Source organism: Vulpes lagopus, chromosome 11 (genome assembly GCF_018345385.1).
Source record: "Vulpes lagopus strain Blue_001 chromosome 11, ASM1834538v1, whole genome shotgun sequence".
In the NCBI taxonomy this organism is placed as follows: domain Eukaryota; kingdom Metazoa; phylum Chordata; class Mammalia; order Carnivora; family Canidae; genus Vulpes; species Vulpes lagopus.
In genome coordinates this window covers 95,740,426-95,756,660 of record NC_054834.1, presented here as the reverse complement: position 1 = coordinate 95,756,660, position 16,235 = coordinate 95,740,426, and the positions used below count along the sequence as shown (strand labels likewise).

Here is a 16,235-nt window from a genome sequence, read left to right as displayed (position 1 = left end):
ATTTATTTATTTATTTATTTATTAGAGCACAAGTAGGGGGGGAAGGGGCAGAAGGAGAGAATCTCAAGCCGACTCCCCACCAAGCTTGGAGCCTGACTTAGGGCTCTATCCAAGGAGCCTGAAATCATGACCTAAGCCCAAATCAAGAGCAAGACACTTAACCGACTGAATCACCAAGGTGCCCCGAGATATATCAAGTTTAAAGAGCAAGTTAGAGGGGGCGCCTGAGTGGCTCAGTCATTTAAGCCTCAGACTCTTTTTTTTAAAGATTTTATTTATTTATTCATGAGAGACACACACACAGAGAGGCAGAGACACAGGCAGAGAGAGAAGCAGGCTCCACACAGGGAGCCCGACATGGGACCCGAGCCCGGGACTCCAGGATCACACCCTGTGCCGAAGGTGACACTAAACCACTGAACCACCCAGGGATCCCCTTAAATGTGAATTTTTAATAAATTTTGAAGTTAGCTAATTTAGATGAAAAGCAAATTGCTTTCATGTATTTTCAGAAAGAATTTTAACTACTTCATTCTAGCTGAACAAATAATGTACATATACACTCTCAGATATCCAAGTTTTATCTCTCTATATAAACTTTTGAGGTGGGAACAAAACTTTTCCAACACCGTGATTCTAAGGCGATGGCTTAGTGCTGTTGGTATACTGCTGGCCACAGCTATTTTGTGTCGAGGGTACTAGCTACTTTGCTTCTCCTATGTTTGGCAGGTTTTACTGATGGGAAGCTGATCTAAGGATAAAACAGTACTTACCCAAGTTGGGATTTTGCCTTAAGCACCAAGCAAATCAGATTTTTTTTATTTTCAAATCAGGTTTTAAAAATAAAATTCAACTTACATCCCATTTTTGATGTTATACAGTGCCTCACTACTGGCACACATTATAAACATGAGGCTTTTACTTTTAATGATTCTGTATCAGGCAATTTATTTATACTCTAATAAAAATAAAGTTAAGACTATAGTAATTCAGGATGCCTGGGTGGCTCCGCGGTTGGGTGTCTGCCTTCGGCTCAGCATGTGATCCTGGGGTCCCGGGATCAAGTCCCACATGGGGCTCCCTGCATGGAGCCTGCTTCTCCCTCTGCCTGTGTCTCTGCCTCTCTCTCTCTCTCTCTCTGTATGTCTCTCATGAATAAATAAATAAAATCTTAAAAAAAAAAAAAAAAGACTATAGTAAGCAATTTATCATCACTGGGTTTTTTTCCTGTTTGGACTTCAACATCTTCAGAACCTTGTAACAAATCACAACAGATATATACCTCATTTTATACAAGATACATTTCATAATGGTGTGTAAACTCATTTTTATAAACTAATTTATTATTTAACATTATTTATAAATGTTTATGCTAACTTTTTAAAAAAAGATTTTATTTATTCATGAGACACAGAGCCAGAGACACAGGCAGAGGGAGAAGCAGGCAGCCCACAGGGAGCCTGATGCGAGACTTGATCCCTGGACTCTGGAATCATGACCTAAGTCAAAGGCAGGTGTTCAACTACTGAGCCACCCAGGTACTGCCCCTAATTGTGCTAACTTCTAAATTACCTTCAACTAATATGTGATGCCAAACATTTAGGCTTTAGGCTATATCTAGTTTCCTTTCTCTCTTTATCCATCCACCCCCTCTCCAAAAAATAGTTAATAGGGGAGTTTATTTAAAACAAATCTATACTAGGAACATTTCCTGTTTGGAGAAATCACACAGGAAAAACAAGATTACTAGGAAGAGCTTAAAGAGGAGTGTTTTAAAGGTGCCAGATATAAAATCTTAGAAGCAAAAAATGGGAGGAATAATAATAAAAGCCTAAAAGCCATTTGTGACAACATGAATGGACATAGAGGATATTATGTGATGTGAAAACCTAAAGGTTTTTAACAAGACCTAAAAGTTTATCCTAAGTATTTAAGAATCATATCATCACACATTAGCATATCACAACTAAGCATTTATTATACTGTTAAGAAGGGAAGCAACTGCAGTGGTATTTCAGAAGCTATATATTTTTTTTAAAATGTAATTTATGCTCATAGACTCTAAACAGTATTTTAAAATATACAATCTCTCCAAAAGAAAATATTCAACTAAGGATAAGATAGATAACTTTTAATGTAAGTAAATGTTACAAGATTTTAAAATTAAAGTCATCATTAGATTTTCCACAACACAATGTACAGAAATTTGCAAACTTCCTGTACAGAGCAGAATAATCTTTATTCTTGAGCAAGGCGTTCAATAACACGTCGGTAATCTTCCACAAGTTCCTGAAAGCTTTCTTCCAGCTGTTCATGTTGCATGCTTATTTCTATTTGGTTCATCTGGTTTGTCAGTTCTTCTGGTCTCAGACATTTTCTCATTTTAGCAAGATCTCTCTGCTTTTTCTAAGAAACACAATTATTGGTTAGATTAAGAAAAAAGATACATTTCTTTATATTCTTTGAATTTTAAATCTCCTCCCACTGTTAGAAATAACAGTAGGAATATGCCCAAATTTGTCCCACACAATTTTTTCCTTAAAGAAGCCTAGATATGTTAACCATGGACTTACAAACCCTATAAGTGGAGTGAACTAGAAGACTTGGAATTTGTATCAACAGCCCCCTCTCCAAAGTATAATAAAGAACCAGTACAGATACTCAAACATTTCTTTAATATATATTTATTATATATTATATAATTTATCTGTAAAATTTATTGTATATTATTATGTAATATATATATTTTTTAAAGATGTTATTTACTCATGAAAGACACACAGAGAGAGAGGCAGAGATATAGGCAGAGGGAGAAGCAGGCTCCCCATGGGGAGCCTGATGTCAGACTTGATCCTGGGACCCCAGGATCATGCCCTGAGCCAAAGGCGATGCTCAACCACTGAGCCACCCAGGTGCCCCTTTTTAATAAATATATTAACCGAAGATGGAAAAACTGAGATTAAGTGCTGCTATTCTTCAATTCACTATTCAATCATTAATTCACTGCATTAGTTTTGATCCAAACTGCCTTTTCCCTGCCACTAAATTCATCTCTAAGTTTCCTTACCCAGTGATGTATTTATGGACCACATATTAATTTTAAAATAAACTGAGGCATTTCATGGGTTGCCTGGGTGGCTCAGCAGTTGAGTGTCTGCCTTCCGCTCAGGGCACGATCCCGGCATCCAGGATTGAGTCCCACATCTGGCTCCCTGTGAGGATCCTGCTTCTCCCTCTGCCTAGGTCTCTGCCTCTCTGTGTCTCTCATGAATAAGGGAATACAATCTTTCAAAAAAACAAAAACTGAGGAGTTTCAGAAAAATAACCAAAAACTGTCCTCCTCTAAAAAGATAGTATTAACTAACACTTATTAAATTTCTACTATCCAGATATTCATTATCTTAGTAACCTCCTTCCTCCTCTGCCCCCACATTTTACTGAGAAAGAACCCACCATGCTGAGCCTGAAGGGAGCCAGTAACAACTTTTAAAAGAACATGTCTCAGAACGCTGTGTTAGTAATGCTGAGGAGGGGACTGGAGGACCAAGTTGGCAGCTACTGCAAAAATTCAAGTGACATGATGAAAGCCTAGACTAAGTCAGTAGGAGCAGGGATGGAGGGGCAAGCACAGATTTAGGGAAGAAAATATTGGGTGATGTGGGAATGAAGAATGACTCCAATTCCTGGATGGGTGGCAACACTGCAATACAGGAAACTTTCATACACTTGGGTAAATTGTTCTAGATTAATATATCAATCTTCTTTTACTAGAATATATAATAAAGGCTAACTTTACATAAAGATCAGAAATCACATAGATTAACTCATGTAATCCTAACAACTCTATAAGACAGGTAGTTTAACTCCCAAAATTGATAGATGAAGAAAAAATAGGATTTGGGAATTGAGTAACTTGACACAGAGGTAATAAGATGAGAGGCTAGGACGTAAACTCTTAATCTGGTTGGAAATCTGTATTGTGTAGTTCCTGCCTTTCAAAAAAGAGTAAGAAAAAACAACTCTAAATCCATCCTAAAAACTAATAAATGTCCCTTAAAGAAAACCCCGATAATTTTGGAATACTAGGCAAATGTGTCATAATTACTACTTAAAGAGCTCAAAATAAAGCTCAATTAATAACCATACATTTTTATTTAATTTTTTTTTTTAAAGTAAGCTCTACACCCAATGTGGGGCTGAAATTCATCACTCTGAGATCAAGAATTGCATGCTGTACCAACTGAGCCAGCCAGGTGCCATATAACCACATGTTTTTAAAACAAGGTGACAACAATGTTTGGAGATAAACCTTTCTGACACTACAAAAAAATTAGGTTGATCCTGGTCTAAGCTGGTGGAGCCATTAGTAAATAAGGTTGCTATTACTATAACCAGAAATTTAAAAACTTAACTTTAATATAAGATGCCTTTCTAAAGCAGTACTTCTCAAACTTCAGTGTGCACACAAATCACCTGGGGACCTTAATAAAATGCAGATTCTGACTCAGTAGGTATGGGGTGGGACGAGATTTTGCATTTCTAAAAATTAGCTCCAAAGTAATGTAAATCTTACTGACCTACTGATCACACTCTGAACATCAGTTCTAGAGAACTGATGAAAGTTCAAAAATTTTTTTAAAGATTTTATTTATTTATTCATGAGAGACACAGAGAGAAAGAGAGGCAGAGACACAGGCAGAGGGAGAAGCAGGCTCCATGCAGGGAGCCCCATGTGGGACTCGATCCCTGGTTTCCAGGATCACACCTTGGGCTGAAGGCGGCGCTAAACCGCTGAGCCACCCGGGCTGCCCGAAAGTTCAAATTTATTGTTCCTAAGACCCACCAGGACAGTGTATTCCTTACTCTTCAGTCACATGCATGATAAATGCTTTGTTTCTGCTGTAAAAGTTATTTCTTATGCCAACAGGCATGACTGCACTAAGAGCATTTAACTTAAGAAAGCAGTTCAGCAACTAAAGGATAATTTATCAGCATATTACTGTGGCATGTGATAGGAATAGAAGCTATTTTTCTAAATGGCTAACCAGTTATAACGTTTATTAAATAATCTAACACCATTACCTGAAGATACCTCCAATCATATTAAATTCTTAGATATTCTAGACTATCAGATTTTGTTGCAAATAACCGATAGAACGAATCCTGTGCCAGTAACATACTATTTTAAATTATTATGCTTTTTTTTAAAAAAAGATTTTACTTACATATTCATGAGACACACACACACACACACACACACACACACACACACACAGAGGGGGGTGGTGGCAGAGACATAGGCAGAGGGCATGGAGCCCTGACACAGGACTCGATCCCAGGACTCCAGGATCATGCCCTGGGCCGAAGACAGGCGCTAAACTGCTGAGCCACCCAAGGATCCCCTATTACGGTTTGTTTTTTTTTTAAAGATTTTATTCATTATTCATGAAAGACCCAGAGAGAGGCAGAGACAAAGACAGAGGGAGAAGCAGGCTCCCTGTGGGGAGCCTGATGTGGGACTAGATCCCAGGACCCTAGGATCATGACCTGAGCCAAAGGCAGGCAGACATTCAATTGCTGAGCCACCCAGGTGTGCCTATTATGCTGTTTTTAAATCTGAAAGCTTACATTCCCAATTTATCTCCTTCTCCACCTTCAATTTCTTCATTGGATGTCAGAACTAATCACTATTGTAATTTTTTTTGGCACAAAGGAAAATCTATGAATTAGCAGTGCCTGGTTGGCTCAGTCAGTTAAACATCTGACTTCAGCTCAAGTCATGATCCTAGGGTCCTGAGATGAAGCCCCTTTTTGGGCTCTGGGCTCAGCAGTGGGGAAGGGGTCTGCTTGTTCCTCTCCCTCCTTTTGTCCTTCCCCCTGCTTGTGCTCTCTCAAATAAATAAAATCTTAAAAAAGAAAAAATCTATGAATTAATTTAAGAGCTCTAAAATACCTAGGAATAAGGGTGCTTGGGTGGCTCAGCTGGTCAAGAGGCTGCCTTGGGCTTAGGTCATGATCCCAAGGTCCTGGGATAGAACTCAGTGTCAGGCTCCTTGCTCAGCTGGGAGTCTGCTTTTCCCCTACCTCTTGACACTACCCGCCCCCCCATGCTCAGTGCTCTCAAGCTTGCTTGCTCTCCCTAATAAATAAAGTCTTTAAAATAATAAAATACACAGGAATAAAAATACCTATAAATAGCTTTATGGAAAAAAACTATATAAGCTCCTCATGAACATATAAGGTATGATTTGATTTTTTTTATTTGATTTTTAAAATAACTAATTTGAGGTTATTTACTTTACTGACCTTTAATGTTCTTTAAGCTGTATATATTCAACTGTATTTATATTACAAATGAATCTTTTAAACAATGTATTAAAAAAAACACTTTAAAAAAAGAAAGAAAAGGAAGAAAAGGGAAGGGAAGGAAGGGAAGGAAGGAAGGACTCCTTAAGACTGGAATAGTATTCTATAAGCTTTAGAATAATTTTTCCCCCCAAAACCAAAAACTTAATTCCTTCATAGATTAGGGCAGTTCATAATTTTTAATTAATGAAGACAAATTAAAGATGGCATTATTTTAAACTTATTTATGTTAACATAAATGCTTGAATATGAGTTTATTACTTCCATAAAATAATCCTTTCTTCCTGCCTGGCTTTAACATGTTCCTAGAGAGTTTACCAATATAATCTCAAAAATGCCACCACCTCTGAGGGCTCCTTAATTTCCTTTGGGTGAACGAGTTGTCACTTTTGTGAAGTACAGAGATATGGTTCTTTTGTAAGAATTTTAAAATAATAATAGTGTGGAAGCATATTAATTCCAAAGACTTGTCAAAAGATATCTTTTAAAACATGCACCACTGTATTTATTGTACTTCTTTCTGTTCAGTTCCTAACTATGGAGGCACTTCCATTTCATGGAAGGGAAATCTAATACCCAGGTGTTAATGAGTTGTTAACAGTTACACAATTTCTAAAAAAAAAAAAAAAACCCTCAAAACTGAGTTTCCAGATTCCAAATGCAGGGATATTAACAATTGTTCTAAACTTTATATTTGTAAACCAATTAAAAATTAAAATATTCCCATGAAACAATATAAAAGCTTTAATGCTAAAACCAAGCAGCTATACCAATTTTTCTTTTTTTAGCCAAATCGTTCAAATTTATCTTTTTCTTTTTTGAACACCTGAAACTTACTTCTGTATTAGGGATGGAATTTCTTTTTGTGCTTAAAAAAAAAGACTGTACTTAATATAGGTTATTTCCCCCCTTTTGGTACTGATACAAATGGATTATCAGTGTTTAAAAACTTTTAAAGGTAAGGTACAAGTACTTCTAATAGCTACTTAAATAATTTCTTAGTGGAAGAGTGTGTTTAGGTTGGCAGGTAACCTTGAGTCCTCAAATAAAGGCAGCACAGAATTTGCTATCAAACTATTTCACACCTCAAGTAATAACAGTGACAATCAAAATTATAATTTCTTTTCATAAAATGTGAAAGTAAACATGTAAATTTTATACTCCAAACTCTCCCCTTTAGGCATACATTTTGAAGACCTAAAAAAATTCTAAATCATACTCATTAAGCAATTTTTCTTTATTTTTAAATATAACTTTGCATCTAAGAATGCTTTAATAACTCAACAAAGTACATAGTATCAGACTGGAACAACAAATTGAAAAAAATCATCTGCATCCATTCAACAAGGAAATCATAAGCACTCCTCCCATGCCTACTGGACACTTAACTCATTTCTAGACTTTCTTAAAGTTTGTGGTAGATTTCCTACCCTAAACATTGGGACTATCAACCTAAAGTAGGGGATGGATAACCCTCAAGTTTTCTTGTTTTTCTCAGTGGGATAGAATATTGGATAACTGAACTTATTTAAATGCATGTTACTATAAATACAGTTCAAACAAGCACTGAAGAATTTATGATCTGTGTATGGACTTTAGTGCAAGGATGGTGATACTCAGCTGTAAATTAAGAAACTAAAGAGTAATAACCAGTTTTCAGTTATGTTTCAGATAGATGAACTTGTTTACAGGTGAGGATATTAATATAAAATAAATCAAATCATTACCATTCTTTAAGAGTAAAAAATACTTGCTATTATGAACTAGAGAAATTCCTATTTGGCATGAGTTTACGACTGCTTACACTTAGAATTCATCATCTCTCATGTGCTACATCTGCCTACATAAAACATCAAATAATTATCAGAGATGCATAATTCAATAAATTATTTTACTTCACTAAAAGTTTTCATACGGGCATACCTCATTTTATTTTATTTTTTTAAAGATTTTATTTATTTATTCATGAGAAACACAGAAAGAGAGAGAGAGAGAGGCAGAGACAAAGGCAGAGGGAGAAGCAGGCTCCATGCAAGGAGCCTGATGCAGACAGATCCCGGGACTCCAGGACCACGCCCCGGGGCAAAGACAGGTGCTAAACTCCTGAGCCACCCAGGGATCCCCACATACCTCATTTTAATATGAGCATACCTCATTTTATTATGCTTCAGATATCGTTGGTTTTTGTTTTTGTTTTTTTACAAATTGATGGTTTGTGGCAATCCTGTGTCAAGCCAAGTCTATTGGCACCATTTTTCCAGCACTTTTGTTCACTTCATGTCTGTCTCATTTTGGTAATTCTTGCAATATTTCAAACTTTTTCATTACTATTATATTTGTGGTGGTGATCTATGATCAGTGATCTTTGATGTTACTATTGTAATTGTTTTGGGGCACAGAATGAATCATAGATGATGATGAACTTAATGTGTGTGTTCTGATTGTACCCCGACCAGGTGTTCCCCATCTCCTTTAGCGTTCCCTATTCCTTGAGACACAACAATATTAAAATTAGGCCAACATTAAAAAAAAAATAGGCCAATATTGAAATAAACTCTACAATGGTCTCTAAGTGTTCAAATGAAAGGAAGAATTATGCATCTCACACTTTAAATCAAAGCTAGAAATGATTAAGCTCAGTGAGAAGGTGTATCAAAAGCTGAGATAAGGGCAGCCTGGGTGGCTCAGCGGTTTAGCACTGCCTTCAGCCCAAGGCCTGGAGACCCCGGATGGAGTTCCACATCAGGATCCCTGCATGGAGCCTGCTTCTCCCTCTGCCTGGGTCTCTGCCCTCTCCCTCCCTCTCTCTCTCTCCTCTCATGAATAAATAAATAAAAATCTTAAAAAAAAAAAACAAAAAACCTGAGATAAGCCAAAAAGTAGGCAACGTTGTGAATGCAAAGTTCTTGAAGGATATTCAAAGTGTTACTCCACTGAACACACAAACAATAAGGAAGCAAAACAGCCTTATTGCAGATATGGACAAAGTTTTAGTGGTCCAGATAGAAGATCAAACCAGCCACAACATTCCCATCAGCCAAAGCCTAATCCAGAGCAAGGTCCTAACTTTCTTAAATTCTCTGAAGGCTGAGAGAGGTAAGAAAGCTGCAGAAGAAAAGTTTGAAGCTAGCAGAGGCTGGTTCATGAGGTTTAAAGAGGTCATCTCCATATCATAAAAGTGCAAGGTGAAACAGCAAGTGTTGATCCAGAAGCTGCAAGTTATCCAGGTCTAGCTAAGATAATTAATTAAAGTGGCTACACTAACCAACAGCTTTTCAATGTAGACAAAATAGCCGCCTTCTTTTTTATAAGTTTATTCATTTAAGTAATCTCTACACCCAAAGTGGGGCTCAAACCCATAACCCTGAGATTGAGTCACATCTTCTTTTCTTTTTAAGATTTTATTTATTTGAGAGAGAATGAGTGATGGGGCGGTTTAGAGGTTCAAGGGGGAGTGAGAGAGAGAAAGGGGGAGTGAGAGAGAGAAAGAGAGAGAGAGAGAGAGAGAAAGCAAACTCCCTACTGAGCAGGAAACCCGATGCGGGACTGGATCCCATGACTCAGATCATGACCTGAGCCAAAGGCAGATGCTTAACCGAGACACCCAGGTACCCTGAGTCACATGCTCTTCTGACTGAGCCAGCCAGGCACTCCAAAACATTCTTCTATTGGAGAAGATGCCTTCTAGGACTTCCATGACTAGAAGAGAGATGCTTGGCTTCGACGCTTCAAAAGACAGGTTGAGTCCCTTGTTAGCAGCTAATGCAGCTGGTGACTAAATTGAAGCCAATGCTCACTGACCATTCCAAATATCCTAGGCCCTTAGGCTGGTTTTACTCTGCCTGTGCTCTAAGGGAACAATAAAACCTAGATGACAGCACATCTGTTTGCAAGTTTACAGAATATTTTAAGCCCACTGTTGAGACCTACTGCTCAGAAAAAAGGATTCCTTTTAAAAAAATCACTGCTCCCTGGCAACGAACTTGGCTACCCAAAAGCTCTAATAGAGATATGCAACAAGATTGATGTTGTTTTCATGTCTGCTAACACAATATCCATTTTGTAGCCCATGAATTGAGGAGAAATTTTGACCTTCCAGTCTTAACTATTTAAGAAGCACATTTCACAAGTATATTACACATCTATCACTGCCATAGATGGTGATTCCTCTGATAGACCCAGGCAGAGTAAACTGAAAACCTTTGGAAAGAATTCACCATTCTAGATGTCATTAAGAACACTTGTGATCATGGGAAGAGACAAAATATCAACCTTAACAAAGGGAATGTGGAAGAAGTTGACTCCAACCCCCATGGATAACTCTGAGGGGGGTTCAAGACCTCAGTGAAGGAAGTAACCACAGATGTGGTGAAAACAGCAAAAGAACTAGAATTAGAAGTAGAGCCAGAAGGCAGCCCTGGTGGCCCAGCAGTTAGCGCCGCCTTCAGCTCAGGGTGTGATCCTGGAGACCGCGGATCAAGTCCCGCGTCGGGCTCCCTGCATGGAGCCTGCTTCTCCCTCTGCCTGTGTCTCTGCCTCTCTCTCTCTCTCTCATGAATAAATAAATAAAATCTTTTTTTTTTTTTTTAATTTTTATTTATTTATGATAGTCACAGAGAGATAGAGAGAGAGGCAGAGACACAGGCAGAGGGAGAAGCAGGCTCCATGCACCGGGAGCCCGACGTGGGATTCGATCCCGGGTCTCCAGGATCGCGCCCTGGGCCAAAGGCAGGCGCCAAACCGCTGCGCCACCCAGGGATCCCAATAAATAAAATCTTTAAAAAAAAAAAGGAAAGTAGAGACTGAAGGTGTGACTGAATTGTTGCAATCTTATGATAAAATGTGAACAGATGAGTTGCTTCTTATGGAGGAACAAAGAAAGTGATTTCTTGAGATGGAAACTACTCCTGATGACTGTTGAAATGACAACAAAGGATTTAGAATATTATATAAACTTAGTTGATAAAGCAACAGCAGGATTTGTGAGTATGACTCCCATTTTTGAAAAAAGTTCTACTGTAGATAAAATGTATCAGATAGCATCGCTTGCTATAGAGAAAGGAAGAGTCAACTGATGTGACAAACTTCACTGTTGTCTTATTTTAAGAAACTGCTACATTTGGGATCCCTGGGTGGCGCAGCGGTTTGGCGCCTGCCTTTGGCCCAGGGCGCGATCCTGGAGACCCGGGATCGAATCCCACATCGGGCTCCCGGTGCATGGAGCCTGCTTCTCCCTCTGCCTGTGTCTCTGCCTCTCTCTCTCTCTCTGTGACTATCATAAATAAATAAAAATTAAAAAAAAAAAAAAAAAAAAAAAAAAAAAAAAAAAAAAAAAAGAAACTGCTACATCCAACCCCAACCTTTAGCAACCATCACCCTAATCATAGTCAGCAGCCATTCACATCAAGGTGAGATACTTGATGCAAAAAATTATGACTCACTGAAAGCTCAGATAATGGTTGGTATATTTTAGCAATAAATATTTTTAAATTAAGGTATTAAGGTTTTTAAAAAAATATTTATTTATTCATGAGAGACAAACAGAAAGAGAGAGGCAGAGACACAAGCAGAGGGAGAAGCAGGCTCCCTGTGGGGAGCCTGACATGGGACCTGATCCTGGGACTCCAGGATCATGCTCTGAGCCAAACGCAGGCAGCAAACCGCTGAGCCACCCAGGTGTCCCAGATATTAAGTTTTTAAACATAATGCTATTGTACACTTAGCAGAATACAGTATAGTGTAAACATCACTTTTATATGCACTGGAAAACTAAAAAATTCATTTGATTTGCTTTATTGCAATACTCACTTTATTGCAGTGGTCTGGAACTGAACCTGCAATATTTCCAAGGTACGTCTATACTCTGAAATGTTGCCATAATAACATCTAATTATACTATTCTATATGCCCCAATTTGAACATTAAGAAATTTTCTATCTGTCAAATTAATATTACTTTAAAACTCAAAACCTTTGGAAAGAACGATTTTTACCAATTTTCTGATGTTTCTGAAGTGGTAAATATCAAAGACTAAAATGCTACTTTGAACACTTTGGGGGAAGAGAAACCATTACAATGTATTACAACCTGTTATAGGTAGTCCATAAAACAGAAAATTTTGGGATTTGTCATTTATATTCCCAGCTATTGCACTGTATAAGCCTATAGGTAGAGTGTATATATGTAGCAACCACATGTCAGGTGCTCATTATTTATTGAACAAATTAATAAATATTTTCCCCACTCAGCTTACTGCACAGCTGCAACCATCGTATTAAATCCTCATTCACACAGGCTGTCATGGTCAATATCTACCTTAATAATGGCCAAATGATGATAAGGACAAACCTGATCTACCAGGGGAAATTTCTGAGTTAAAGGAAAATATGGGAGATGAGAAAACGGGTAGGGAGTAGAGGGTAGGAAGAAAGACTGTTAAAAAAATAAGTAAATACTATTATGCTGCAATTTCAGCTATGGTAAAGTATATAGGTTAAAAAGGCAACCAAGGGCAGCCTGGGTGGCTCAGCAGTTTAGCGCCTACCTTTGGCCTAGAATATGATCCTGGAGGCCCAGGATGGAGTCCCACGTCAGGCTCCCTGCATGGAGCCTGCTGCTTTCTCTGCCTGTGTCTCTGTCTCTGTCTCTCTGTGTCTCTCATGAATAAATAAATAAAATCTTAAAAAAAAAAAAAAAAAAAGGCTGGGCAGCCCCAGTGGCCCAGTAGTTTAGCGCCGCCTTCAGCCCAGGATGTGATCCTGGAGACCCAGGATGGAGTCCCATGTCAGGCTCCCTGCATGGAGCCTGCTTGTCCCTCTGCCTGTGTCTCTGCCTCTCTCTCTCCCCTCCCTGTGTCTCTCCCTCTCTGTCATGAATAAATAAAATCTAAAAAAAAAAAAAAAAAAAAAAAGGGCAACCAAGGCCATATTTAGGAAGAAGGGAACAAATGTAAACACAATTTACATAACTAGGAAAGCAGAGACTTAGAAAAAACTAACAAGATAATTTATTCAGGAAGAGTCTGAGCATTCAGATTTTTCAATTAGCAATAATCATGCCTTGGATAAACCTCACAGTATCACAGTGGCTAAGATCCTGCCACTGCACAAAGCTGAGCATTCAGATTTTTAAAAGATGGCAAACAAATGAAGTAAAAATTAACCATGGGTAGATTATCTTTGGGATTAGTTTTTAAGTGAATGAAAACAATTTTATACCTTACGCTGGAAAATTATGATAGTAAGACTTCTTATAACTAACTGGAAGAATATTTTCACTTTTGTAAAAGTTAATTTAGGATAATGATTTGGACTGTCCCATACACCAGCAATTGCTACACTTTCTTCTCCATTTTATTTTAAGGAAAACTTGGTATGGTTTACCCTGAGATTAAGTCAAACACTCTACAGAGCCAGCCAGGGGCCTCTCTTCTCCATTTTTTAAAAATTTTATTTATGATAGTCACACACACAGAGAGAGAGAGAGAGAGAGAGAGAGAGGCAGAGACACAGGCAGAGGGAGAAGCAGGCTCCATGCACCGGGAGCCCGACGTGGGACTCGATCCCGGGTCTCCAGGATCGCGCCCTGGGCCAAAGGCAGGTGCTAAACTGCTGCGCCACCCAGGGATCCCCTCTTCTCCATTTTTAAACAGTGATAAGAATATAATGTTTAAGACTCTGAAAAGTCCTACCTTATATGGGCTAATTAGTCTTCTTTTAATGTCCAGTCTATAGCTTCTGTATTGTTCAGCATCACTCATGTCAGTTACCAATAGTCGAAGGATTTCATAAACCCGTCTAGCATGTTGCTTAATGAAACAAAAGAAAAACATGAACACTTTTAATTAAAAATAGTGACATTTTCCCAAAAGAACACAGGATATATGGAGTATCTGCTACGGGCCAGAAATTGTGCTAGGTACCAGATGAAAAATAAAAGATAGTCTCTGCCCTTGAGGAGCTAGTAGCCTAATTCTTAACAAAAATGATTGAGGTATGGTCAATCTAATGATGGAAATATATATAGGGTATTATGGTAGCACAGCCTGGGAATGGCACAAATGTTAAAAGAGGATTCCTGGGGAAAGAAAACCTGAGCTAAACGTTAAAGGGAAGGGACCGTGCCAGTCTAGAAAGAGGGGTGAGCACTGTGTGTGTACAAGTGTGCACAGCACAGTCATGCAAGACTGAGGCAGCCTGACACTGCTGGAGCACAAAATGAAAATTAGTGCATAGAAGTAAAGTGAGGACAGAGTAGAAACTAAGAGTCATATGCCTAACTGACTCAGCCACCCAGGTGCCCCTAGGTAACAGATTTTAAATGGGGTTGTGAACAAAGTGCACAAATATGAGTTTTACAAAAAGCATTCTCTCAGCTACATAGAAATGGTAGCAAAAAAAAGGGGGGCTGGGAGACCAATTAGGAAGCTGTGCTATTAAATAAGGTAAAAATGACGAAGGCATGAACTAAGAGCCAGTAAGAATACTAAAGGAACAAGGATTCTAGGAATACAAAAGAGGAAGGATTTGGGTGTGGAGGAAGGTATGGAATGACAGTGAGTTTTCACAGCCTAGGAGAGATTTAGGAAGCAACAGAACATATAAATCTGAAGAAAATTCTAGTCTTAGAGTGAGGATTTAAGCAATGTCGGTATATAGTCTAGAGTTAAAACCACAATATTGATTAGGAAAGCCATAAATAGTGAAAACAAGAGGAGAGTTCAGAACCCTGTAGTACAGTGACAGTTAAAGGGCAGAGAAAAACAAAGAAGTAGTAGGAAAAGCAAGAAATTTTGGTATCACTGAAGCCAAAAGAAAAGCCCATAGTCTTTCTGTTTATGTTGTTTCACTGATATATTTATTGGGGGTAGAGGGAGATCAGGTATAAGGTAGATGGGGAAAATGATGTTTGAACTTTCCAGAAGGGACCTCAACTGAGCCTGAAAAGAGGAGTTATATCTGGCAAGACAAAGATGGAGGAACAAGAGAAGGGGGTATCACAGGCAAAGAGTATAGTTAACATAAAGCGATATAACAAGAAGAAAGATGTAGCACAGTTGGGAAATAGCAAGAGGTTTAGTAATGCCAGAGCAAGAAGGAAAGTGGTAGAAAGTTGAGTCTACCAAGGTTGACAGGGTCCAAATTATGACGGGTTTGGTGTGCCACACTAAATTTTAATTCCTTTAAGAAAAAAAGCATAATTTTGAAAAACGTGTTCCTACTCTTTCTTTTAAAAGCCTAGCTGCTAAATAAATTCTCTAAAGGTTTAATACAGTCTAAACATACCGAATATTTCTAAACCATGTATTTATCTTAAAACCAGGAAGCCATTAAAGTGTTATAATACAGGAGAAGATGCAAAGTTTCAGTTCAAATTAAGCTGTTGTGGGACACCTGGGTGGCTCTGGAGGTTCAGCATCTGCCTTCGGCTCAGGGCATGATCCCTAGGTCCTGGGATCGAGTTCCGCATCAGGCTCCCTGCGAGGAGCCTGCTTCTCCCTCTGCCTATGTCTCTGCCTCTCTGTCTCTAATGGATAAAATAAATAAAATCTTTAAAAAAAAAATTTAAGTTGGTGAAGGTTAGTGGCCAGGAACCTTTTTTTTTTACTTTTTAAAAAAAAGATTCATTTATTTTTTGGGGGGGGGAAGAGCATGCTCTGGAGCATGGGAGGGAGGGGCAGAGGAAGAGGGAGAGAGAGAGAATCTTAAGTAGACTTCCCACAGGGAGCCTGATGAGGGGCTCAATCACACAACCCTGAGATCATGACCTGAGCCAAAATCAAGAGTCGGACACCCAACTGACTGAGCCACACAGGTGCCCCAGGACACTTGATATACAGTGTTGGGAATACAGGAGGAAAATCTACATTG

General features: G+C 38.5%; 1 protein-coding gene across 1 annotated transcript in view; it reads right to left on the bottom strand.

Moving 5' to 3' along the window:
* Positions 1-1,958: 1,958 nt before the first annotated feature.
* HAT1 (histone acetyltransferase 1) overlaps positions 1,959-16,235 on the bottom strand; it is a 63,522-nt gene continuing 49,245 nt past the window's right edge. The window contains exons 10-11 of the mRNA XM_041723532.1: positions 14,057-14,173; positions 1,959-2,406 (exon numbers count right to left, since the gene is read on the bottom strand). Of these exons, the coding sequence (XP_041579466.1) occupies positions 2,239-2,406; positions 14,057-14,173 (285 nt within the window). The 3' untranslated portion in view covers positions 1,959-2,238. The remainder of the gene's footprint in view (positions 2,407-14,056; positions 14,174-16,235) is intronic.